At 47.8% G+C, this 27,434-nt stretch overlaps 1 protein-coding gene across 1 annotated transcript; it reads right to left on the bottom strand.

Annotated features, from left to right (window-relative positions):
- Positions 1-1,449: 1,449 nt before the first annotated feature.
- Positions 1,450-26,384, bottom strand: ATG14 (autophagy related 14). Its single transcript, XM_083437450.1, has 10 exons — positions 26,094-26,384; positions 17,402-17,464; positions 17,216-17,258; positions 14,986-15,067; positions 13,593-13,830; positions 9,691-9,920; positions 7,057-7,178; positions 4,437-4,523; positions 4,235-4,320; positions 1,450-2,388 (listed from the first exon to the last, which is right to left on the bottom strand). Exons 1-10 carry the CDS (start codon positions 26,369-26,371, stop codon positions 2,079-2,081), a joined length of 1,539 nt encoding a protein of 512 aa, XP_083293576.1. The 5' UTR covers positions 26,372-26,384; the 3' UTR covers positions 1,450-2,078.
- Between the last annotated feature and the right edge of the window lie 1,050 nt (positions 26,385-27,434).

Raw genomic sequence — 27,434 nt, 5'->3', positions numbered from 1 at the left:
GATGGAGCAGGCTGGATTACATTGCTGCTGTTCTTCTACGTTAAGTCTTCACGGGCTGGGAAATCCCGCCCGACCAGTTCAAAACTGAAAACACTGAACCGGTGGGATCTTTGGTTTATTAACAGAGATGCGCAGAACCCCACCTCCCGCAGGTACGTCTGCCAAGCAAGGTTCTCCACGCCACCAACTTACACCCAACTCCAGGCCAAAGTGGGAGCAGAGAAACAGAGCAGAAACACATCACAGAATCGAAACAACCAAGAGCCAAATATTCAGCACCAGCGGCTGGAACCCTCTCCTGAAGACTATGTAAAAGTGCAGAAATGCCCGTCAGCCCAGGCCCATTATCTGAGGAGGAAGTCTTTTGCCTGGCACGATTTTGGTCTCGGCGTGTGTGCTATTCCACAGAAGTGGATGCCCGCAGGAATGCACCACGTGACTCTGAATCATGGCAGCAAAGCATCCTTGGGCTCACACTGCTGGCAGTGGCATGGGCAGGGAGGCCGCCTGCCTGCCTGCCTGGCACCTCTCCCCCAAGGTACACACTTGGCACTTTAGGCCGCGGTGGGGTTGCAAGAGAGCAAGGGCAGCAACAGAAACCCACAGCCAACTTCTCCCTTTATTGTTCTGTAACGCATTGGGGGGTGCTACATCGTGCCACTGGATGCTGGACCTCAGTGTTCTCCATCTGTGGTGGAACTCAGGCCCAAATTTCCATGGGGGCACGTGTCCCCTCCCCACCTGCCCTGCCTGACTTGCACCTCTTGCTCACTCATTCCTTGCCGAGTCTTGGCCTCCATGCACACAGCGCCTACGCTGCCTCTTATACACGGAGAGATGGATCTGCATGCTCCGAATCCCCACCCACTAAGTGCCTGAACCAGGACTGGGTTTCTCAAGGGGGCTGAACAAGGAAAGGGTGCATTGCCAAAAGTCTAATTCGCCCCCCCCCCCCATTGCCAAAAGCCTGCCTAGTTAGAAACTCGAGCCAGGCAGAGGTCCAAGGGGCACCATGCTACATCCAACCAGAAGCCGAACTGGGTGCAAGAACCAGGAGGATTTCATGGGGTTTTTCACCACGGAGGAACACAGGCCTCATTGCTCTCAAGCACGAGGAGCACAGGATTTCGTAAAAAAACAAACCCACATGGAACGTATACCAAACTTCAAAACGAAAGTGCGGCTCCTTTGCACACAAAGAGGATTTGTGACGAGGCAAACCTTATTGTAGCAGTAGAATTGCTCTGTATTGGCAAGTTATTACGGTCCAGGCTTTCTTTGGTGTCAGGCAGCCAGAGCAAGAAGCCAGGGAACTCTTGAGCGACTCAGCATAAGAAACGTTCTGCAACTGGATCCATAAGAGCGTGCGCGCACACACGCACACTCACACAAAGGCGGCATGACCTAGCATCTATTTTCTCCCCTTAAAAAATAAATAACCTATTGATATTGAAGAAACATGATGGTTTTCTGTATTAAAATTATGGCAACGGAGATCAGAGACCACAAAGAAATGCAGCAATCTGCACATCTTGACAGAAGGCTCTACAAATGTGCATTTTGTGCTGCAAATTTTCTCCCCTGTGCACACTTTTAGAAGAAACACACACACAAACGTAACCCAAGAACCCTGCTGGGAACTAATCACAGGGGATGTGGTGGCCTCACGCACTGGGCAGAACCGCCACGATAGTCTTCATGCTTCAAGATGATTTGCCAGGCCACGTAACCCCAGATCTATTTCCTTGTTTTTGTTTTTTTTGTTTAAGGGACTAAACTAAAAAAGAAACTGAAGTTAAACAGGCAGGATCCTCCTCCTTTCAGCCTCAGCGGAACACGTGGGACTCGGAAGAGGCACAGAGTTCCGTTTTCAGGTGTCCAAAATGCGTGTCGAGAGAAAACGAGATGCAAGGTGACTGTCGCGCAGTCCAGCTTGGGCAAATTGAAAGCATCTTCCGGAGGGGAGAGCGTGTTACGCAATCAGAAGTCTGACCATTGGTGTTCCAGGCACTACTTAGCAGAATTGGGAAGGTTTACTACAGTGTTGGTGGGCAAGTGTCAGAGGTCAGAGTGTCACCCTAGCGATGTCCAGTGTACGCTTTGAACCAGGAGGTAACGGAGGCCGCGGCCGAGGAGATCATGCCTCCTGCGCTGCTGCTGGCGATGGGCTCCCGCGAGGCCAGTGTGCTCTGGCTCTGAAGCATCTCCACCGTCTGCGAGGGGATGTCGCAGAACCGGGGGCTGGGCAGGTTCTCCCAGTCCGTCCCCAGGTCCGTCTCTTCATCGCTGACCGGCTCGTCGCCGCTCTCGTCCGTTTCGCCGGCGCCGCTGGGGTCCACGAACTCCATCGAGTCCTCCAGGTCGGCGCTGATCTCGAACGGCCCGGACCTGCGGTCGGAAAAACGGACTCGGCTTACGGGGGGAAAACGACCCGTAAGTCGGGACCGGCAAGAGGAACGAAGATAGCTTTTGCAGGGGAATGACAGAGCTTTGCTACGCTTACAAACTCTCCAGGAAAACAAGGTTTAAACCGGGCACCCCCAAACTCGGCCCTCCAATGGGACTACAATTCCCATCATCCCTGACCACTGGTCCAGTTAGCTAGGAGTTGTAGTCCCAAAACAGCTGGAGGGCTGAATTCGGGGGTGCCTGGTTTCAATGGGACTACAATTCCCATCATCCCTGACCACTGGTCCAGTTAGCTAGCAATGATGGGAGTTGTAGTCCCAAAACAGCTGGAGGGCTGAGTTTGGGGGTGCCTGGTTTCAACTGACTGGTGGATCACTTAATAATAATGCTGTAAGCTGTGGTGTAGGGACAGGAATCCAGGTTCTCATAATATTTGGGAAGGTCTCCAGCAAAATTTGAAGAACACAAGTAAGGGAAAGGGTGTCACAGTCTAAGCCTTTGAGGCCAGGATTGGAGCTGAAGGGAAACCAAAGGAGCTAAGCTTGCTGGGGAAAGCCCCTAACCTCTCTCTACCATGGTGAACCACAGACACACTCCCCCATATTAAGGATACATTGCAGTCTGGCCCAAGGACCCAAGGGGGCTGGGGAGCAGGGCTGCAGAGGAGGCCTGGCCTGGGAAGAGTCCCAGGCTGAGAGATATAGACTTGGATGGCTACATTCAGCCCCCAAGCCTGAAATTTGTCTCCCCTTCAGGTAGAAGCTCTGGCTCAGCTTGTGGATGCTGATTTCCCTCCAAGCCACAGAGGGTTGCTGCCAGCCAGAGCGGATTCTCCTAGGCTATGTGGACCGCTGCTCCAGTTCAGTACAAGGCAGTTTTAGTTGCTGAATTTGGCTCTCTGTTCGGTTGTTGTGGTCCCATTTCATAGCTCAGGGAAAGCTGAATTAGGAAAGGAGGCCCTGAGAGAGCAGAGGGGGGGGGGGGGAGACTCCCTTAAAAAGGGAGCAGGCTGTTGTGTGTCACAAGCCTGCGTACTTCCTGCTCACAGGAAGTTTCCGTTTTGTATACAGTGGTGCCCCGCAAGACGAATGCCTCGCAAGACGGAAAACCCGCTAGACGAAAGGGTTTTCTGTTTTGGAGGTGCTTTGCAAAACGAATTTGCTATGGGCTTGCTTCGCAAGACGAAAATGTCTTGCGAGTTCCTGCGGGGGTTTTTTCCTCCCCCCCCTTTTCCCCAAGCCGCTAAGCCGCTTATCAGCTGATCCGCTAAGCCGCTTATCAGCTGATCCGCTAAGCCACTTATCAGCTGATCCGCTAAGCCGCTTATCAGCTGATCCGCTAAGCTGCTAATAGCGCTAATCCGCTAATGGGCTTGCTTCGCAAGACGAAAAAAACCGCAAGACGAAGAGACTCACGGAACGGATTCTTTTCGTCTTGCGAGGCACCACTGTATAGCTTTCGTTTTCTGTCTGTTGCCTCGACACGAAGGCAGGCAGTCATGTTTTGCCTTTGTTCTTACCAACGCTGAATAAAGCTGTAAAATATGCTCTCCTGGGTGAATCTTCCATTGTGGAAACTCTGCAAAAAGGGTGTGCACAAGACCTGGAATGTCTCTGAGGCTTGTGTCGCTAATTGACTGATACTGTTTCCACGGGAGACGACATGGAGGCATGATGGCCTTTGTCTCCCTGGCAGTATCCCAACAGTATCCTGGTGGCACAGGGATGGGGAAGGCTGCGCCAGGCTTAGAAGTGGCACAGAAAGAGGACAAGGAGGGAGAGGTGGCGATGGCAGGGCGCAAAAGAGGCCGGAAGCTGCCTCTTACCTTCCCAAATGTTCTGTCTCGGGGCTGACCAGGTACATCAGGTTCCTGAGCGTGTGCAGAGGATGCAAGAGGTCTAAGTTAACGTGCTGGAAGAGGAAGAAAGCAGAACATCCATCAGGCAAAAAGCGCTGAGACGAGGAAGGGAAAGTGTGAAGCCACACGAAAGGTTAAAAAAGAAAAAGAAAAACTGCATTCACTGTACCTGAGAAAAGCAAAGGTAAAGGATATTGGCGTTCAGCTTTTTCACTGCCCACGTGAACTTCCTCCTGCTGAGGTTTTCCCCGCAGAACTCACTGCAAGACACGTTAAAAACACATGCACAAACTGAAGAGAGAGCTCTCAAGGAAAGGATCCGCTCCTGTTTCCCCGCCTTCTGCAACGCTAGCAAATCAACCAAATCTTGGCAAAATGATGGCTTTTTTTTTAAAAAAAAAAATATTTATTGATTTTTCCAATAGCATAACATCAAAACAAAAAAAACATATCCACAGAAAAGAAAAAAAAGAGAATATAACATAGTAAAAAAGAAAAAGAAAAAAGAAAAAAACCCCAAAAAGAAAGAAACCCCCATCCCCCAACACAAGAATTCCCAAAAAGCAAACAGAAAAACACCCAAACAACACAAAGTTTCAAATTCCTTCTTTTTTGACTTATTTCCTCAGCCTCCTCCCACCTCCCTCTCTGTATACCAGTTTTTAATCTAATCGGCAAATTCCATCCAGCTTTTACTGCTTTTTCACTTATTTGCTTTTACCCCCTTTTTTTAAAAAAAGAAAGATAATAATAAAAAAGAAAATTAACCTTAAGTCTTCTAGTCTTAAACCCTGTACTAATATACCCTTATATCCTAATGTTTCATATTCCTTATCTTAATCCCTGGAACCAAATAATTTCCTTCCATCATCCCCCCAAAATACTTGCTCAAATCATGTTACATTAAATTTTACTTAAAAATTTCCAATTTATCCCACCATCTCTTCCCCCCCGGTTTCGGGTACTGCCAGTCCTTTTTACAAATTTTTAAAGTCTTTCCAATCCATAAAGTCAATCAATCAACCAGGTTGTCTTATGTCCGAGGCCTTTAAATCATCTTCCTGGCCTGTCTGCAGAGTCTTTTTCAAAAATAAAAATAAAAATTATGGCTTTTATTTGGCCAGTTAGCAGGAAACGGAAAAGCATGCATCTTGCCCATCTCCATTTCTGGAAGGAGGCAAAACTAACTGTTTGGGCACTTCTTCCATGCAGAAATAATAATAATAATAATAATAATAATAATAATAATAATAATAATAATAATTTATTTATACCCCGCCCATCTGGCTGGGTTTCTCCAGCCACTCTGGGAGGCTTCCAACAGAATATTAAAATACAATAGTCTATTCAACATTAAAAGCTTCCCTAAACAGGGCTGCCTTCAGATGTCTTCAAAAAGTCTGGTAGTTGTTTTTCTCTGACATCTGGTGGGAGGGCGTTCCACAGGACAGGCACCACTACCAAGAAGGCCCTCTGCCTGGTTCCCTGTAACCTCCCTTTTCACAGGGAGGGAACCGCCAGAAGGCCCTCGGAGCTGGACCTTAGTGTCCGGGCAGAACGATAGAGGGGGAGATGCTCCTTCAGGTATACTGGGCCGAGGCCGTTTAGGGCTTTAAAGGTCAGCACTAACACTTTGAATTGTGCTTGGAAATGTACTGGGAGCCAGTGTAGGTCTTTCAAGACTGGTGTTATGTGGTCTCGGCGGTTGCTCCCAGTCACCAGTCTAGCTGCCGCATTATTTTGGAAGGAATCCCTTTGAGAGGGGAAGGGTTAAGTCAAAGCTGTAGGTAGGCCCTGTCACCCAATCTGTTTGCATTCACCTCTCTCTCTCTCTCTCTCTGTGTGTGTGTAGGTCCTGTTCAATAAGCAGAGACCCATGACTAGGGTTTCCCAAACCGGAGTGGCCATCTGTGTTTTTGGACTATAACTCCCATCATCACTAGCTAACAGGCGCAGTGGTCAGGGATGATGGGAGTTGTCGTCCAAAAACAGCTGGAATCCCAAGTTTGGGAAATGTTGCACAAGAGGTCCCTCCCTATACCTAGAGAACACACCCGGGAGCAGCTGTTGGGGCTTTCTGTTTTCTGCAGGAAACAAATGCAAAAAGAAATGGTGAAATCCACACCGCTCTCAAATATCTCCACTTTTTGCTTCCTCTCCGGTGCTACCACACGGGCCTTGGGGAGCTCAAAGTGCTTCATGTATAAAGGTAAAGGGACCCCTGGTCATAAGGTCCAGTCGTGGCCAATTCTGGGGTTGCGGTGCTCATCTCGCTTTACTGGCCGAGGGAGCCGGTGTACAGCTTCCGGGTCATGTGGCCAGCATGACTAAGCCGCTTCTGGCAAACCAGAGCAGCGCACGGAAATGCCGTTTACCTTCCCACCAGAGCGGTACCTATTTATCTACTTGCACTTTGACATGCTTTCAAACTGCTAGGTTGGCAGGAGCAGGGACTGAGCAACGGGAGCTCACCCCGTCGCGGGGATTCGAACTGCCAACCTTCTGATCGGCAAGTCCTAGGCTCTGTGGTTTAACCCACAGCACCACCCGTGTCCCTTGCTTCACATATACTCCCTTGCAATTGTTACAATGTGCAATTGTGTGGCGAGTCCAGCTGTTCAGCTGCATCTGCCGCTTCACATCTACCCTGCGGAAAACAGGATCTTTCCAAAATGTTGCACGCAGAAGAAAATCCCAGAGTGTAAACTGGGGTTCATGCACTTATAGACCTGGTGCTCAAAACACACGATGCTCCCCTCGCGCCGCCCGCCGGGTTATTCCAAGACAACTTGCCTGTTGTACAGCTTCTTGGGAAGGTTAACGTCAAGTATATGCGACAAAATGTTGACAAGCTGAGTTGCATAGCACAGGGCAGCACTGATGGTGTAAGCGGGGTTGTTATGCTCCATGTCTGGAAGGGAAACAACAACAGCCCCCCCCCCATCAGTAGGTTGTAAAAGGGTCCCCCCCCCAGGAGTATCAACCACCCTATTTTTCGCTGTATAAGACGTACCAGACCACAAGACGCACCTAGTTTTTGGAGGAGGAAAATATGAAAGAAAATATTCTGAATCTCAGAAGCCAGAACAGCAAGAGGGATTGCTGTGCAGTGAAAGCAGCAATCCCTCTTGCTGTTCTGGCTTCTGGGATAGCTGTGTAGCCTGCATTCGCTCCATAAGACGCACACACACCCTTACTTTTTAGGAGGGAAAATGTGAGTCTTATAGAGCCAAAAATACGGTATATATGTCTCCCCAGGAAACAGCCCCATCAAGAAGGGAGCCTTATAGTGTAGCATAATAGTTGGGGTGCCAAACTAGGACCTGGGAGATCAGGGTTCAAATCACCGCTTGGCCATGAAGCTCAGTTTTGGGCCCATAACTGCCTCTCAGCTCAGCCTGGCTCGCAGGGGTGTTGTGGGGATTAGAGAGGAGGGGGAGAGCCACGTAGGCTGCCTTGAGCTCCTTGGGAGAAAAGGGTAGGGTAGGAATGCAATAAACAAATACAGTGGTACCTTGGTTCTCAGATGCCTTGGAACCCAAACACTGTGTCAGGGGGCTGCCATCAAGGGAGGGGAGAGAGGTAGGAACGTACAGAGAGCCTCCCCCTTTGCTGAGCAGCTGCACCTCGTCAAGAGTCTGGTGAAGGCAGGCCCTCAGGAGAAACGGAGGAAGAAGGAAAAGGGGTGGGGGGCGTTGCAAAGGCTCATCCAGCCTGAGATGAGCCACGGCACCACTCCCAAGAGGTTTGAAATGCCACTTCCGTCGCAGTTTTCGCCAGGGAAATACAGTGGTGCCTCGCAAGACAAAAAGAATCCGTTCCGTGAGTCTCTTCGTCTAGCGGTTTTTTCGTCTTGCGAAGCAAGCCCATTAGCGGATTAGCGGCTATTAGCGGCTATTAAAGGCTTAAGGGATTAGCGGATTAGCTGCTAAAAGGCTATTAGCGTCTTAGATCAGCTGATAAGCGGCTTAGATCAGCTGTTAAGCGGCTTAGCGAACAGCTGTTAAGCGGCTTAGGGGCTTGGGGAAAAGGCTGGGAGGGGGAAAAAAACCCCAGGAATCGCAAGACATTTTCGTCTTGCGAAGCAAGCCCATAGCAAATTCGTCCTGCGAAGCACCTCCAAAACGGAAAACCCTTTCGTCTAGCGGGTTTTCCGTCTTGCGAGGCATTCGTCTTGCGGGGCACCACTGTAAACGTAAGGAAAAGAGGCAGAGAGGGGGTTTCCCCGGGCTTTTGTGCTGGAAGTCAAATTGGAAGAAACCGCTTCCGGAATCTGCTAATGATTGAGGCAGACATGGATTTTGAACTTCTGCACTGTACACAGTTTGCACTCAATAAAACCTGTGAAAGACAGGTGGGATTCCTGGCTGTTATCCTTGTGAGCAACCACACCACATTCCTCACGCCCAGAAGTAAGTGTTCTGGTTTGCGAACTTTTTTGGAAGCCGAATGTGCTCTGCTTTGAGTCCCACCCTTCCGTTTTGAGTGTTCTGCTGAGATCTGTTTTGCTATTTATTTTGCATTTTTGTGGCTTTTTTGTTTTCGTGACTGTGTGGAACCCAATTCAGCTACTGATTGATTGTGTGACTGCAGTACATTGTTTATTGCTTTCATTTTATGGGTCTATGGTCTCATCAGATAGTAAAATTCATGTTAAATTGCATTTTCAGGGGTTGTTTCTAAAAGTCTGGCATGGATTAATCCATTTTGCATTACTTCCTATGGGAAAGCGTGTCTTGGTTTTGGAACGCTTTGGTTTTGGAACTGACTTCCGGAACGGATTAAGTTTGAGAACCAAGGTACCACTGTACGGAGGGCTAGAGATGTCAGGGAAGCACATAACTTCAACTCACTTTGTCCAAGGCTGTGATGTGAACCCTGAATTCTGCCCAGCTCTGTCTTAGGGCCCCTGGGACTTTTGCTTCCACCCACCCACAGACAGGACACAAACAAAAATTAAAACCGTGTTGCGAAATGGTGTATGAATTATACAAGTTATTTATCTTCTCTGAACCCCGAGTCACAAATCCCAAACCCCCAGTTGACATTTTTGCCGCCATTCCGGCTGCTGAGAGTTCTGCAGGCGAGGGATTTGCTGGCATGTTGTCACAACCACGCTGCCGAAAAATTTGCTCTCCCTTTTTTTTTTCCAACCAGGAAAGAAAGGAAAAGGAAAGGAAGCCAAGATTCTTAGGGAGTTGAATTCTCTCCCTGGACCTGTGCTCCACAGCTTTGTGCGGCTGCAGAATCACAACCGAGGGGGGAGCCCTGCTGATGCACTCCCAGGCTTCCCTAAATTCAGTCCAAGCTATGTGTTCTGCATTGATGTTAACCACATAATCCGAGTGAAGGAATGAGCAGAGGCTTACCCCGAGTGAGTTTAACTTCAGCCCAGCCAGAGGCTCTGTGGAATTTTTTTTTACCTGGCCCTTGAGTGGTCTTCTTCTCTTCCACCCAGTTGTAGTAAGCAGAATAATCTCCGTTGTTGGGAAGGGTGATCCAAGGCCCCGCGATGCCTATGCTGGTGTCTCCGTTGTGGTCGTCACACACCCATCGCCCGGACAGGTAGGTGGTCCTCCTGGCTTCCGCAAGCTTGCTCACAGTGCTAGAAGTCATGGCGTTGTCGCTCTCGGACGACATGTCTGCGGGGTCCCTGGAATAAAGGCAAGAAGCTGAATAGCGGTCTCTAAGGAAGGATATAGGGACGCGGGTGGCGCTGTGGGTTAAACCACAGAGCCTAGGGCTTGCCGATCAGAAGGTCAGCGGTTTGAATCCCAGTGACAGGGTGAGCTCCCATTGCTCGGTCCCTGCTCCTGCCAACCTAGCAGTTCGAAAGCGCGTCAAAGTGCAAGTAGATAAATAGGTACCACTCCGGCAGGAAGGTAAACGGCGTTTCCGTGCGCTGCTCTGGTTCGCCAGAAGTGGATTAGTCATGCTGGCCACATGACCCAAAAGCTGTACGCCGGCTCCCTCGGCCAATAAAGCGAGATGAGCGCCACAACCCCAGAGTCGACCATGACTGGACCTAATGGTCAGGGGTCCCTTTACCTTTTAAGGAAGGATAAAGCCACCCCACTAGCAGCTGCTACTGGTGTCATCTCCGTGAACTGGGGCAAACTGTGCTCAAGGGGCTTAGAAACTGGGCAGAAAATACAGAAATAAATGAACTCCTTGGGACATTGTCCCAGGACACCAGCTTTTACTCTAAAAAGCGGGAAAAGAAAACATTGTGGCTAAAATGAAGCACACTGCTTTCAGTGCAAAAATAAATCCATGCTAACATCATCTCCCTTAGGTATCAATGGAAGCAGAAAGTGCTTAAAATCGAACATTTAAGGAATTAGCTTCTGTCAGAGAAAATCTGAAAACAGGCGTAAGACAAACAGGTGTTGAGGCTGCAACCCCAAGCAAAATAATTATCCCCAACCAGCTACCTAGAAGCCACCCTTTAGACCACGCAGGGTAAAACGGAGGAAAATTAAGAACCACGTATGCCCCCTTGAGCAGGATAAGCCTATATGGGATAGCTCAGTCGGCAGAGCATGGGACTCAAGCCCCGCATTGAACAAACAGATTCTTGCACTGCAGGGAGTTAGACTAGAAACCCCTTGTGGTCTTTCCAACTCTACAATTCTTTATTATTATAATAATACAGTCCTAACTCGGAGGTTGAACGGAATCCGTTCCAGAAGCCCGTTTGACTTCCGAAACGTTTGGAAACCAAGGCGCAGCTTCTGATTGGTTTATGATTGTGCAGGCATGCCAGAAACAATAGTGGAAGCCTGGCAGATGAAGCTGATGGACTACATGGAAATGGCGGAAATGACTGGCAGAATCCGAGACCAGGGAGAAGAGTCGATGGAAAAAGATTGGAAAAAATTTAAAGTATATTTACAGAAACATTGCAAAATTAATGAATGTTAGAAAAATAATGGAATGATGGTTTTAGCAGAAATGTTATAAAGAATTAAGTAAAAACTGATTGTTAATGGGTTAAAGTAGAAAATTTAAAGTTAGATTGTGTTAAGATAAATTATAGAACAAAAAATTGAGAAAGAGGGAAAGGATTTGCTGAATTAGCTAATTTGAACTAGAATACAAAAAAGGGAGGTGTGAGGAAGTCGAGGAAACAAATAAATGAAAGATAAAGATATGGAATTTGGATGTGTTTTTAAATGTTTTTGTTTTTTCTTGTTGTTTTGATGTATTGTTTTTTCTTTCTATTTTTGATGTATTGTTTGTAAAAAAAAAATTTATTGCTTTTTTCCCTCTCTTATACTTTCTTTCTGTAACTATAAAACTTCTAATAAATATTATTGGGGGGGAAAAAAGAAACAATAGTGGAAGCCGTACCGGACGTTCAGCTTCCAAAAAGACGTTCGAAAACCGGAACACTCATTTCTGGTTTTTGATCACTCGGGAGCCAGAATGCTCCGTTGAGACATTGCCTACGTGCTTCTGTGCAGCTTGGCAGAGTGAGGATTTAGTAAGTTGGCCGAAGGCCAGGGAGACTGAGCAGGGGGAGTTTCTGCCTGGAGACATGGGAGCCTTGGCTCCAGCTCTGCTATTGGATAAGGTCGCCCATTTAATAATAATAATAATAATTTTTATTTATACCCCACCCTCCGCAGCCAAGGCCGGGCTCAGAGCGGCTTACAAGCAATAATAAAAACAAGTTGAATGATGACACCTTAAAAACAAAATTAAAATACAACATTAAAATATTGAAACATTAAAATATTAAAATGTAGCCTCATCGCAGGAGGAGAAAGAAAAAAGAAAGAGGGGGAGGGAATCAAATTGGCTCCAAGCCAAAAGCCAGGCAGAACAACTCTGTCTTACAGGCTCTGCGGAAAAAAATCAGATCCCGCAGGGCCCTGGTCTCGTGAGGCAGAGCGTTCCACCAGGCCGGAGCCAGAGCTGAAAAGGCCCTGGCTGTGGTTGAAGCTAATTTAACTTCCTTAGGGCTTCATTCCTTTAAGCAGAATGACCCATGACGTCTCTGTGTGTATAGGTGAGTCTTGGAGTGAGTTGAAGTTTTGTTGAGAGAGAGAGTTAAGATCCATATCTGTAACTTGTATATAGTAACTTGTGAGTCTGCTGTTGTACACAATAAATCTCTAAGAAACCAGAATTTTGCTCCTGATCATCCTGCCATCTTGCAAACAAATGCTTCCGGAAAGTCTGCATACCCTCTGCAATTTCCAACACATTCAACCCCCAAGGCGTTCGGGAGCCGGGGTACAACTGTAATAATGTTATTGTCTGTACACAGGGTTGCCCTAGTCAGAATTCTTTGATCCTAAGATAGACATGTCGTAACCTTTTTAAAATGATGCTGTAAATCCCACTGTGGCTCAAAGGGACTTCCACCCAAGTAAACGCGATTCTGGTTTGGGTGACGTCAGGAGGGGGTAAGGACAACCCCTTGTCCCCACATTCCCATGGCCTTCCAGTTGCCACCAGGTTTCTTGCCCACAAATTTTCAGCCAGATGAGGTTGGATATAAGTACAGTGGTGCCCCGCAAGACGAATGCCTCGCAAGACGGAAAACCCGCTAGACGAAAGGGTTTCCCGTTTTTCAATGCGCTTCGCAGGACGAATTTCCCTATGGGCTTGCTTCGCAAGACGAAAATGTCTTGCGAGTCTTGAGATTTTTTTCCGCTCCCCACCCCCTTTTTCTAAGCCGCTAAACCGCTAATAGCCTTTTAGCAGCTAATCCGCTAATCCCTTAAGCCTTTAATAGCCGCTAAACTGCTAATAGGGTTGCTTCGCAAGACGAAAAAACCGCTAGACGAAGAGACTCGCGGAACGAATTAATTTCGTCTTGCGGGGCACCACTGTACTCTGCTGGGAACTAAGGGGACCACAGTGGCAGATTCAAAACCCAGGCAACTCACCACAGATACATAAAATACACGCACTGATTCAATTCTATATATCAGCCTCCCCCAACCTGTTTGGGACTACACTTCTCATTGCCCCTGGCCATTGGCCATGCAGCTGCGGCTGATGGATCTTGTATCCTAAACATTTGGAGGGCAGCAGGTTGGGGAGGTTGCCAGATGTTTCAGATGACACCTACCATCCCTGACCACTGTGCTGGATACAACAATAAAAACTTGCTCCCATTCCCATTCCCAGCTACTTTTGGGCACCATTTTCCTACTGGATGCTTTTATTGTTTTATTCTTACTACTAAACCCCACAAAAGAGCTCACGTATGCCTCTTGGCTGCTGCATCTTGCAGACCAAGGAAGTGAGCGCCGTCTCCCGAGCGGCCCGCTCACCGCACTGGTTCGGCAGCTGCCCCTTCCTTCCCTACCTCATGCCAACCTTCACCTCCTCGATAGGGAAGATGACGGAGGTGAGTTCCAGGACGTGCGAGCGCCGGAGGCCTGCCAGGTGCTCGTGCTGGCTCCTCAGGTCGTAGTTCCTTTTCTCCACCAGCTCTCCCAGCTTGCGGTTGTGCCTCTGGATCTTCTCCTTCTTCTCCTGGTGCCGCTGGGCCCTGCGGTACAGCTTCTGGTTCTCGTCCTTAATTCGGAGAAGCCACTCGGAGTCTGGGGCAGAGCAAAGGCAACGGTCAGCTTTTGGGGCGGAACTGTCGTTTCTTCATACCGGTGCTGCAACCAGCTCATTCTTTCGATCAGAGAAGGCCAGTCCTAGGCAATAGCTTTGATTTTTAGCTTCAAGTTACAGGGAAGCCAAGTTACACAGAAACCAGGCAGAGGGCCTTCTCGGTAGTGGCTCCCATCCTGTGGAACGCCCTCCCACCAGATGTCAAGGAAATAAAGAACTATCTGACTTTTAGAAGACATCTGAAGGCAGCCCTGTTTAGGGAAGCTTTTAATACTTGATGTATTTTAATATTTTTTGGGAAGCCGCCCAGAGTGGCTGGGGAAGCTCAGACAGATGGGCGGGGTATAAATAATAAATTATTATTATTATTATTATTATTATTATTATTATTATTATTATTATTAAACTTGGTTTTTTCTCAGCTGTTAACTTGTGATTAATAAAAGAGAGTTAGTTACATTGCTCTAGCAGTTGTTTCCCCAACTTGCTTTCCCAGCTGTTGCTGTACTACAACTCCCATCATCCCTGACCACTGGTCCTGCTAGCTAGGGATGATGGGAGTTGCGGTCCAACAACAGCTGGGGACTCACTGCTCTAGGTTGCTTAAATCACTTTATGCCAACTGAAAGGGCCCCCTCAAACGTGCCCAATGCTATTCCTCTACTGAGGATTACAGTGGAAGACTGGCAAACAAAGGCCAAAGTTTCTTTTGGGGATGTTGCCTGCCGTTACTGATCTTATCATAGAAGAAGCCCAGATAAGCTTCTGGGGAATGTTAAGGTCACATAGCATGCTTTGCAAAACTGTTCAGCTATGGGAACAGGAGTGCCCCAGATAGAGTCTGCCAATGCTTTTACTGAGGAAGAAGAAGAAGAAGAGTTTGGATTTGATATCCCGCCTTTCATTCTGCTTCAGGAGTCTCAAAGCGGCCAACAATTTCCTTTCCCTTCCTCCCCCACAACAAACACTCTGTGAGGTGAGTGAGGCTGGGAGACTTCAGAGAGAAGTGTGACTGGCCCAAGGTCACCCAGCAGCTGCACGCGGAGGAGTGTGGAAGCGAACCCGGTTCACCAGATTACGAGTCCGCCACTCGTAACAACTACACCACGCTGGCTCTCAGCACGAGCATCACTTACTTCGTGCCATTTCTTCGTTTTCCTTGCAGATTGTTTGCTTCAGCTGCTCAACCCTCATTTTGCAGGACATGATTTTCCACCTCTGAAAGAAACAGAGCAAGTAGAGGAGCGGCCCCCAAATCCACCACCTCAACAGCCTTAATCAACCAATCAGTTTTGTTTCAGGGCCCAAAGGAACAGCACCTATGATAGGGCTATTTATTATCCCCTGAACTGCACACTGCAATGTTTTCAATCAAGAGGCTTCTTGAGCCCCTCACTAGGTATAAACATTAAATTACTGTGACCTAGAGTAATCCTGGGGCTGGCTGAGTGCGGTAATTCAGCGCAAGAACAGCACTTCTTGCTTTCCCCAAAGGCGTTATTATTTTAGGGGCAAGTGAGACAACAGATACAGTGGTGCCCCGCAAGACGAATGCCTCGCAAGACGGAAAACCCGCTAGACGAAAGGGTTTTCCGTTTTGGAGGTGCTTTGCAAAACGAATTTGCTATGGGCTTGCTTCGCAAGACGAAAATGCCTTGCGATTCCTGGGGGGTTTTTTCCCCCTCCCAGCCTTTTTCCCAAGCCCCTAAGCCGCTTAACAGCTGTTCGCTAAGCCGCTGAACAGCTGATCTAAGCCGCTTATCAGCTGATCTAAGCCGCTAATAGCCTTTTAGCAGCTAATCCGCTAATCCCTTAAGCCTTTAATAGCCGCTAATAGCCGCTAAACCGCTAATAGCGCTAATCCGCTAATGGGCTTGCTTCGCAAGACAAAAAAACCCGCAAGACGAAGAGGAACGGATTCTTTTCGTCTTGCGAGGCACCACTGTACATCTATTTCCTCAACCAAATTGGCCTTCGGCAAAAATGTTATAGGTCTTGCTTATCTGCCAGCTATTTGGGCATTGCCTTGGAAACAGAAAGACTGGATGGAGGCTAGAAGAGACAGATACTTTTACACCTTCAGAATAATAAAGAAATTCCAGCCAAAGTAGCAGTAATTAAGTTCTGTCTTTCTTCCAATGAACTCAAACCATTGCGCATTGTCCTCTTCCAGTTCCCGCTTTCTCCTTGAATCAGCCCTGAGAGGCAGGTTAAGCTGGGAGCAAGTTTGACTGGCCCAAGGTCACCCAATTGGGCTTCTTGGCTGAGTCGGGATTTGAACTCAGGTTTCTCGGCTCCTAGTCCTACACTCTAAATGCTACATTGCACTGGTGGAAGCAAAGAATAAAAGCAACTTTCCTTTGCTAAGCTCGACAGGTACAAGACATCCTGCGAATTTAAGAGTATCCAATCTCCCCTTTTAAAATGTAGGTTTACTTTGGCAACTGGTAGAGCCTCTTAAACTCAGGGCCACGGGTTCAAGCCCCAAGTTGGGCAGAAAGATTCCTGCACTGCAGGGGGTTGGACTAGATGACCCTCGTGGTCCCTTTCAACTCGACAATTACAGGACACTGCGCTCTGTAATAGCTTTGTGTTTATCCTTCTCTGAAATAATCTTGGCGGAAATGACCGGCAGAATCCGAGACCAGGGAGAAGGGTCAGTGGAAGAAGATTGGAAGAAATTTAAAGACTACTTACAGAAACACTGTAAAATTAATGAATGTTAGAATGATGCTGGATTGAAGTTAAGTGGGATTTTTTAGCAGCAATGTTAAGGAATATGTAAAAATGGATTGTTAACAGGTGATAATTTAAAGCTACAATATGTTAAGATAAAAGATTAAGATAAAATTAAAGAGGGAAAGGATTTGCTGAATTAACCAATTGAACTGGAATGCAAGAAAGGGAGGTGTGAGGAGGTCAGGGAAACAAGTAAATGAAAGATAAGATATGGAAAGATTGATTTGCTTTTAACTGTTTCTATTTTGTATCTTCTTTCTCTTTTTACTCCTTTTTATTTTTTCTTCTTCTTTTTTCTAATTTTTGTAATATATTGAAAACTTTAATAAATATCTTTTGAAATCATCATTAAATGCCCAAAAGGGAGCTGAGGTTTAGGTTGCATGGCTTACCAAGATAATGTGGATATTGTATAAATGTTATATAAATGCAAAATATTATCACTGGACTGAAGTTGGTGCCCCACGGTACAACCCCACACTCCCCTGAGTATGCATGCACAAGAGACCCACAAGGACAGGGCTGATATGGGGTTCCTTCTCATGTGAAGAAAACAGCGTGGGTCTACACTGAAAAGTGGGAGTTGCTGCACTTCAATGTGAACTGGAAGACTTCCACACGACTCACCAGCTGGTCAGTTATCCATTTCCCCTCCATAGCTTTTAACAACCTACAAGAAGAGGGGAGCGGAAGGAGCAGAAGATTAGCTGGCAACCAGAACCACGCTTTCAGCAAACATCAGAGGTTCGAAAGACGATCTGCCTGTGCTTTAAGCCAACCAAAGCAGGTAAAAGAAACTGAACTGGGACTTACTGGGACTGGAATTCGTGCTGCTTGTTTCTAAGGTGCTTCAATCTCTCCTTCTTTTCAGAAAACCTGGAAAAGAAAGAGGTTCAAAGTTGTGGAAGGTGAAAGAGGTCTGCTGTTTGATGGCCCAGCCTATGTGTTTGTTTTTTTAAATCTCCATACATCACTTTGAAATTTAGGTGCTTTATATACCTTAAACCACAGCGCCTAGGTGCTTTATATACCTTAAACCACAGCGCCTAGGTGCTTTATACAGTGGTGCCCCGCAAGACGAAATTAATTCGTTCTGCGAGTTTTTTCGTTCTACGAGTTTTTTCGTCTTGCGAAGCACCAATGTGTATTGACGGTTTCCCATAGGAATGCATTGGCGGTTTAAAAAAAAAAGGCGCAAGACGTTTCGTCTTGCGAAGCAAGCCCATAGGGAAATCCGTCTTGCGAAGCACCTCAGAAAACGGAAAACTCTTTCGTCTTGTGATTTTTTCGTCTTTCGAGGCATTCGTCTTGCTGGGCACCACTGTATACAGTGGTGCCCCGCAAGACGAATGCCTCGCAAGACGGAAAACCCGCAAGACGAAGGGGTTTTCAGTCTGCAGAGGCACTTCGCAAGACGAATTTCCCTATGGGCTTGCTTCGCAAGACGAAAATTGACGAAAATTTTCGGGGGGGTTTTTCCGCTCCAAAACCCCTTTTTCTGAATCGCTAAACTGCTAAAAGCATTTTAGCAGCAAAACCGCTAATCACTTAAGCCTTAAAAAGCCGTTTTTAGCCCTTAAAATGTCAATAGCGCTAATAGCGCTAATCCATCAATGGGCTTGCTTCGCAAGACGAAAAAACCGCAAGACGAAAAGACTGGCGGAACGGATTCTTTTCGTCTTGCGAGGCACCACTGTACCTTAAACCACAGAACCTAGGGCTTGCCAATCAGAAGGTCGCCGGTTTGAATCCCCGCGACGGGGTGAGCTCTCGTTGTTCGGTCCCTGCTCCTGCCCACCCAGCAGTTCGAAAGCACGTCAAAGTGCAAGTAGATAAATAGCTATCGCTCCGGTGGGAAGGTAAACAGCGTTTCCATGCGCTGCTCTGGTTCGCCAGAAGCGGCTTAGTCATGCTGGCCACATGACCCGGAACCTGTACGCCGGCTCCCTCAGCCAGTAAAGCGAGATGAGCGCCGCAACCCCAGAGTCGGCCACGACTGGACCAAATGGTCAGGGGTCCTTTACCTTTACCATATACCTTAGCAACAGCAGAGCACCAACCTCATCAACTGAAGGAGTAAAAAAGATGGATGCAACAATCTCAGACATTTTAATCAGTGTTAGGAAAACCCCAGGAGCCAGGCACATTTTGCGACTGGCACGGGTCCACTTGCGACCACATGGAGATCTCAGGATGGCACGTTCTGCGACTGGCGTCTCCATCTGGCTGAACACTCCAGCTTTCTTAAGCAGGTAAGCAAAAGAGCTTATTTGTTGTGCTGGTCTCCCACCTTTTTCTCCAAGGAGTACATAGTTCACCCTCTTCCTCCGTTAACCCCAGAATCACAGAATCATAGAGTTGGAAGAGACCCCCAAGGGCCATCGAGTCCAACCCCCTGCCAAGCAGGAAACACCATCAGAGCACTCCTGACATATGGTTGTCGAGCCTCTGCTTAAAGACCTCCAAAGAAGGAGACTCCACCACACTCCTTGGCAGCAAATTCCACTGTCGAACAGCTCTTACTGTCAGGAAGTTCTTCCTAATGTTTAGGTGGAATCTTCTTTCTTGGAGTTTGGATCCATTGCTCCGTGTCCGCTTCTCTGGAGCAGCAGAAAACAACCTTTCTCCCTCCTCTAGGTGACATCCTTTCATATATTTGAACATGGCTATCATATCCCCCCTTAACCTCCTCTTCTCCAGGCTAAACATGCCCAGCTCCCTTAGCCGTTCCTCATAAGGCATCGTTTCCAGGCCTTTGACCATTTTGGTTGCCCTCCTCTGGACACGTTCCAGTTTGTCAGTGTCCTTCTTGAACTGTGGTGCCCAGAACTGGACACAGTACTCCAGGTGAGGTCTGACCAGAGCAGAATACAGTGGCACTATTACTTCCCTTGATCTAGATGCTATACTCCTATTGATGCAGCCCAGAATTGCATTGGCTTTTTTAGCTGCCACGTCACACTGTTGGCTCATGTCAAGTTTGTGGTCAACCAAGACTCCTAGATCCTTTTCTCATGTACTGCTCTCAAGCCAGGTGTAGTGGCTGAGTGGGGATTTGAACCCTGACCACCCAGGTCCTAGTCCAACCACTACACCACCCTGGCTTCCTACAGCACTTCCACTATGTGGCAGTTATATATATTAAGTAGGTAAGCAAAATGTCACTCAGAGAAGGATCTGAAATCTTTTCCTTGATGCTTGAATTTGTTTTATTCTGAATTGTTTTATTAGATGTTTTAATGTGTTGTAAAGCAGTATAGAAATGAAAAGAAGAATAGTAGTAGTACAGTGGTACCTCAGGTTACATACGCTTCAGGTTACATACGCTTCAGGTTACAGACTCCACTAACCCAGAAATAGTGCTTCAGGTTAAGAACTTTGCTTCAGGATGAGAACAGAAATCGGGCTCCGGCGGTGTGGTAGCAGCAGGAGGCCAGTTAGCTAAAGTGGTGTTTCAGGTTAAGAACAGTTTCAGGTTAAGTACGGACCTCCGGAAATGAATTAAGTACTTAACCTGAGGTACCACTGTAGTAGTAGTAGTAGTAATAATAATAATAATAATAATAACAACAACAACAACGGCACCTAGATATTCTGCTGCGTCGACCATAGCCATGGTTTAAGGTGCCATTTGGTGATTATCTTATATATCTGAGTTTCTAACACTGTTTAGAGTGTTTTGGGTACAGCTGTTCAGCTTAACTTAGACCAGGAGTTTGATGAGGGGCAGCTTATGTTTCACTAGAAGACTGCCAGCCAACTTCTGATAGGTCACCTCAAGGCTGACTGTGGCCTGAACTTGCCAGATAGTCCTCATGTTCTTGAGCAGGAGCAGGATAAGAGATTGGGAATATGCAACCACGTGCTATATCATTCAATGCACCACCCATGGGATTCTGGCAAAAATAGAAACACCACAAGACTGCGGTCAGGCCACACGTGACCTAAAGAAGTGATGAGCTGTTAAAAGCCAGCCACATATAATCATTTGGAGAGATGTGCACTCAAAGGTATACTGATGGCAACTATTGGTTAAACAATTTTGCACCCTTCTTCCCTTCTGTTTCTTTATAACATTGGTATACTGTATTTAAATTTATTAAGTGGTATTGTGTTTTCATCAATAGTAATTTCTGCTCATTCTTGGGAAGAAGGTCCCAAATTCCTACAATTTCCCTATCCTACTGCATCCCCCCTGCCCCCCCCCCCCGCCAAAGGAACAGAAGGGGGCCACAGAGGGGGAAAGGATAGATGCAGGGTAGCCTGAGAATTGAGCCACACACCTTGACAAAAGCATTAAAAAAAACATAGCAAACATAGCCAAAGGAAAAAAAAATACAAAAAGCAGTAACCAATCTAAAATGTAAAACTGACAGAACTAAAGGAGCCAGGTATAATTTAGAGGAAAAGCATATAAATCAAATACTTGATGGAAAACAAACATAGTCAAATTATGACAGGATACCAGAAGAGCAGGAGGAAATCAGAGTTTAGACAAGGAGCTCCGCATGGTAGCTTAATGTTTTGAAAAAAGAACAGTGGCAGAACTCAAAGGGGCCATTTGGGACCCTCTTGTCCTTTGTAGCTCTGTTGTCCTCTGGGTATGTGCATTTGCTGTGAACTGCCTTCTTCTTTGTCTTCTTCTTCGGCGATCACTCATAGCCGAGTAAGATTGTCTTTGATGAACACGGTCTTAACACTGAGTCCATAAGTGACTGTGGAGGCCAAATTAACCATACTGGTATTCATATGCATCCAAATGTTAACCTGAGATAATAATAATAATAATAATAATAATAATAATAATAATAATAATTTATTATTTATACCCCGCCCATCTGGCTGGGTTTCCCCAGCCACTCTGGGCGGCTTCCAAAAGAATATTAAAATACTATGATACATCAAACATTAAAAGCTTCCCTAAACAGGGCTGCCTTCAGATGTCTTCTAAAAGTCTGGTAGTTGTTGTTCTCTTTGACATCTGGTGGGAGGGCGTTCCACAGGGAGGGCGCCACTACCGAGAAGGCCCTCTGCCTGGTTCCCTGTAACTTGGCTTCTCGCAGTGAGGGAACCGCCAGAAGGCCCTCGGTGCTGGACCTCAGTGTCCGGGTAGAGCGATGGGGGTGGAGACGCTCCTTCAGGTATACTGGACCGAGGCCAGATACCACTGTACTTAATTCGTTCCAGAGGTCCGTTCTTAACCTGAAACTGTTCTTGACCTGAAGCACCACTTTAGCTAATGGGGCCTCCTGCTGCTGCCGGAGCACGATTTCTGTTCTCATCCTGAAGCAAAGTTCTTAACCTGAAGCACTATTTCTGGGTTAGCAGAGTCTGTAACCTGAAGCGTATGTAACGTGAAGCGTATGTAACCCGAGGTACCACTGTATATCAGCTGAAAAGTAACTGGTTGGACATTTTTAACTGGCACACATCACAAACTTTGTGAAAAATATTTATTTGCCTGACTGCTCAAGTAGTAATTTGTCATTTGTTTTGTGTGGTCGAAGCCTATGCAAGTTTACACAGAAACAAGCTCCACTATGTTCAGTAGGATTTGCTCCAATAATTGTCCACAAGATTGCACAATCCTATACACAGTGTAGTAATGCCCAATGTACCTACCAGGGCTTACTTTGGAGTAAACTTGCATAGGAGCACATTTAAACATTTTTCCGGTTTCCAAAAGATGCTGAACATTTTGCAGTACAGTGGTACCTCGGTTTAAGAACTTAATTCGTTCTGGAAGCCCGTTCTTAACCTGAAACTGTTCTTAACCTGGGGTATCACTTTAGCTAATGGGGCCTCCAGCTGCCGCTGCACGATTTCTGTTCTCATCCTGAAGCAAAGTTCTTAACCAGAGGTAACACTGTAAATGCAAAGTAAGACACACAAAACACTTATTGAAATTCATTTCTTTTTTAAAAAAAGAAATCTTCCACTAACAACCCATTCTGCTGCTTCTCATGCCAGGCAGAAACAAGTCACAATTCCTGGCTTAAATTTAAATCTGAAATTGAAACAGGAAATGTGATTTGTTTCATCCTCACAGAAACCACAATCTGTAGCCAAAATCTGTTCTGAAGGGCACCAGATTGGCAAAGACTGCTTTAGCTATTATTTTTGCTAGCTCCTGGAAATAAGTATTTCCACCCCCCACAATGTACAGTGGTACCTCGGGTTACAAACGCTTCAGGTTACAGACTCCGCCAACCCAGAAATAGTACCTCGGGTTAAGAACTTTGCTTCAGGATGAGAACAGAAATTGTGCGGCAGTGGCAGTGGGAGGCCCCATTAGCTAAAGTGGTACTTCAGGTTAAGAACAGTTTCAGGTTAAGAATGGACCTCCAGAAAGAATTAAGTTCTTAACCCGAGGTACCACTGTACTTCTCAAAACTATGACACAATACTCAAAACACCCTGCACAAAACAAGGGGAGCAGGGTGCCTTTGTTTTTACTAACGGCAGGACTTCCTGCCAAACCGTGACTCATCACCGACAATTAAATGTTAACCAAGCTCTAACTTCTTAACAAACAAAGTGTTGGAAGAACGTTTCCTGAAACAAACACTGCATTTCAGCATGAAGTATAATTCAGGAGCAGACTAACAATGAAGAAATATAAATGCTATTGAGATCCAAGTGACTCAAACTTCTGTGAAGTTAAGAGCTGAGAAGCGGGAGTTACGACAGCTATGCTATGTAATATTTCGCTCTTGCGACTTCTTCCTGTTTACAAAAACTGTAATTCACCCATGACATGTGTGAAATCATGAATATGATTTATTTTAATCATACACACACTCTATCTCTCCAAAGGAACAGGTACATAACTTGGGGTGCTCCTGGATCCACTGCTGCCGCTTGAAACCCAGGTGGTCTCGCTGGCAGAGAGTGCTTTCTGTCACCCTTGGCTGCTGGCCAAGCTGGGCCCCTATCTGGACACAGATAGCCTAACTTCTGTGGCCTATGTTCTGGTAACCTCTAGGTTAAAAGGTAAAGGTAAAGGTACCCCTGCCCGTACGGGCCAGTCTTGACAGACTCTAGGGTTGTGCGCCCATCTCACTCAAAGAGGCCGGGGGCCAGCGCTGTCCGCAGACACTTCCGGGTCACGTGGCCAGCGTGACATCGCTGCTCTGGCAAGTCAGAGCCGCACACGGAAACGCCGTTTACCTTCCCGCTAGTAAGCAGTCCCTATTTATCTACTTGCACCCGAAAGTGCTTTCGAACTGCTAGGTTGGCAGGCGCTGGGACCGAACAACGTGAGCGCACCCCGCCGCGGGGATTCGAACCGCCGACCTTTCGATCGGCAAGCCCTAGGCACTGAGGCTTTAACCCACAGCGCCACCCGCGTCCCAACCTCTAGGTTAGATTACTGCAATGTGTTAAATGTGGGGCTGCCTCTGAAGACAGCTCAGAAACTTCAGCTGGTGCAAAATTCAACGGCCAGGTTGCTCACCAAGAAGAGCATATAACACCGATCCTGGCTTGACTGCACTGGCTGCCAATTAGTTTCTGAGCCCTAATCAAAGTGCTGGTGCTGACCTATAAAGCCTTGAATGGCTCAGGACCTCATCCAGGGCCCTTCTCTATGTCCCCCGCCCCCTTCTCAAGAGGTTCAGAGGGCAACAACATGAGAACGGGTCTTTTCTGTGGTGTCCTTGTTTGTGGAATGCTCTCCCAGAGAAGCTCACCTGGTGCCATCATTACATGTCTTTAGGCGCGAGTCTTTCCCAGCCCTACCTGAAAATGCCAAGGATTTTATCCTGGGACCGTCTGCATACAAAGCCGATGCTCTTCCACTGATCTACTATGGCATATCAAGGAGGGTGTTGGGACTACAAAGCTTACAAAAACCCCTCGAATTCTACGATACAACATCTGCTCTTGCGTCTTGCTTAAGATGCAAGGCAGAAAGTCAGCTACCGTTCCTACTGTTTAGAACAGAAAGGTTCGATACTCAACCTGAAAGCTTGCTTAAATTAACAAATGTGTATGGTCACCCAGGGTCATGTAAAGAGCCGTTTGTCCCTGTTACGGCACTGGAGGAATCCAACACCTGGGCAAGTACAGCCAGAAGAATTGGGAAACAATACCACCAGCCTGAAGATGACTTTATGCTGCCAGACCAGGCTGGGTTTCCTTCAGTGCTAACAACCTGGATCTGACTGAGTGCATCCTGTTTCACACTGGGGCAAGCCAGATCCCTTTCAGAAGCCCCTAAGCTGGTCATGAAGACCATGGACCACCCCCCCAATGTTTGCCCCCGCTCCCACCAACAGATGCACACAGGCACACTGACCCACCACAGGTAAGCTGTAGGTTGCCCTGGGCACAAGAAAGCAACCAACAAAATTTAATACACAATGACAAGTTTACAAGACAGGAGTCTTAGACTCATAAATCACGGAGCTAGAAGGGACCCTAACGGTCGACAAGTCCAACCAACTGCAATGTCGGTACCCTGCCCACCAGTATCCCTGGGTGGGCTGGAATCACCAGCCTCCTGGTTAACAGCCAGACACGACAACCCCTTGCGCCCTGAGTGGCTGGCGAGGTCTATTATCTTGACCTCAAGGGGCAGCATCCACCTGTCGGAACGCAGCCGCAGGAGTGTCTTTGAGCATGTGCAAAGAGCCAGAGCCACTTATATACAGTGGTACCTCGGGTTAAGTACTTAATTTGTTCCAGAGGTCTGTTCTTAACCTGAAGCTGTTCTTATCCTGAAGCACTTTAGCTAATGGGGCCTCCCGCTGCCGCCGGAGCACGATTTCTGTTCTCATCCTGAAGCAAAGTTCTTAACCCGAGGTACTATTTCTAGTTAGCTATGGTTTTCCCAGTAGTGATGTATGGAAGTGAGAGCTCGACCATAAAGAAGGCTGATCGCCAAAGAATTGATGCTTTTGAATTGTGGTGTTGGAGGAGACACTTGAGAGCCCCATGGACTGCAAGAAGATCCAACTTATCCATTCTGAAGGAAATCAGCCCTGGAAGGACATATTGTGAAGCTGAGGCTCCAAGACTTTGGCCACCTCATGAGAAGAGAAGACTCCCTGGAAAAGACCCTGATGTTGGGAAAGATGGAGGGCACAAGGAGAAGGGGACGACAGAGGACGAGATGGTGGGACAGTGTTCTCGAAGCTACCAGCATGAGTTTGACCAAACTGCGGGAGGCAGTGGAAGACAGGAGTGCCTGGCGTGCTCTGGTCCAGGGGGTCATGAAGAGTCGGACACGACTAAACAACACTATTTCTGGGTTAGCCGAGTCTGTAACCTGAAGCGTCTGTAAGCCCAGGTACCACTGTATACACTTTCTTTATCCCGGATAAAGCCTTAACCACAACCAGCCCCACCTGGGAAGCTGAGGTGAAAGGGGGGCTGCCGAATTTCCCGCTTGAGGAGCCCCCTCAGGAGAAGCGCAGCCAAGGGGCCCAGAGACCCCGGGGAAGGGAAGGGGAAGAGGAGGGAGGGGAACGGCCTGTCCGCCCTCCTCCTCCGAGGCACCCACCGCTCCGAGTCCCGGCCGTCGAAGAAGACGAAGTCCCCCCCGCGGACGCACTTGGCGCAGGTGAGACGCCGCCGCGTGGTGTTGCAGAGGGGGCAGCGCTCCACCGCCACGTACAGGCCCTCGGCTCGGGACTCCGCCTCGGCCCCGGCCTCCGCTCCCTCGGCACTGGCGGCGACGGGGGCCACAACCCCGGAGGGCGGCGGGGGCGGCGGGCGCTGCTGTTGCCGCCGCAGGCGCTGCGCCGGGCCCGTCCAGCCGCCGCCCCTGGGAGACGCCATGTTTGCCGACGGGCTCGCGGCGCCCGGCGGTCACGTGGGACTTTGTTTTCAATCCGGGGCATGATGGGAAACAAAACAACCAGCGATGGGAGGGGACGCGCGCGGGGGCGGGGCTTCAAGGGGAAAGGAGCGGCGGTGACGCATTACGCAGAGGCGGGGTGCCACGGGGGGAAGCGGCTCCCATTGGCTAATCCCAGTGGGGCCTACGGGCGGAGTTTAAAGGGGAAGGAAAGGTGGTGACGCATTACGCAGAGGCGGGGTGTGATGGAGGAAGCGGCTCCCCTATTGGCTAATCCCAGACGGGCCTACGGGCGGAGCTAAAGGGGAAGGAAAGGTGGTGACGCTCTAAGAAGGAGGCGGGGGTCGATGCGGGGGAGCGGTTCCTATTGGCTGCCTCGCATCCCAATCCCAGGCAGGTGTGGAAGCGCAGCTAAAAGAGGACGGAATGGAGGTGACGTATTATAAGGGGCGGGGATGTATGGGGGCGGGGTTTGATGGGGAAGCGGTTCCTATTGGCTGCCTCCCTGCCCAATCCAAGGCCGCCTCCGTTTCCGCTGGATTTCATTCTTGCCCTCCTCGGATTTGGGAGTATTTTCACTTTTACTTAATAATAATTTATTGGGTTATTATTATTATTATTATTATTTCTCTGCGCATTTTTTTTGCATACGGTTTAAAGGTTGGCAGCTGCCGATGGGAGAAACTGCCTTTAGAATCGCGGAAAATTAAATTTATGAGATTATTAAAGTTAAATATAAACTCAACGGCAGGCAAGGAGTTAAAAGGTTCGCGTTGGTTCGCCTTTGAAGCCGAAGTTGTGAAATTCGCACTCGCAGGAACAATAGGAAAACCAAAAGGCAGCCATTCCATAGACAAAGGATATGGTGTTGGACTTTCGGAGGAAGAGACGAGAACCAGCCCCGCTGTACATCGGGGAGGGCTGTGTGGAGAGAGTCTCTTCCTTTGAATTCATAGAATCATAGAGTTGGAAGAGACCACAAGGGCCATCGAGTCCAACCCCCTGCCAAGCGGGAAACACCATCAGAGCACTCCTGACATATGG

This window comes from Podarcis tiliguerta (assembly GCF_965153285.1).
Source record: "Podarcis tiliguerta genome assembly, chromosome: 1".
In the NCBI taxonomy this organism is placed as follows: Eukaryota; Metazoa; Chordata; class Lepidosauria; order Squamata; family Lacertidae; genus Podarcis; species Podarcis tiliguerta.
The sequence above is the reverse complement of the archived record's forward strand: the minus strand, read 5'-3'. Positions and strand labels throughout refer to the sequence as shown.

Coding starts and splice junctions, on each gene's coding strand:
- ATG14 (XM_083437450.1), bottom strand. CDS start 26,371: ATGGCGTCTCCCAGGGGCGGCGGCTGGACGGGCCCGGCGCAGCGCCTG. Junction 9,921..13,592: donor GAGGTGAAGGTTGGCATGAG/GTAGGGAAGGAA, acceptor CCTTTATTCCAG/GGACCCCGCAGACATGTCGT. Junction 7,179..9,690: donor GAAGACCACTCAAGGGCCAG/GTAAAAAAAAAT, acceptor TTTCCCTTCCAG/ACATGGAGCATAACAACCCC.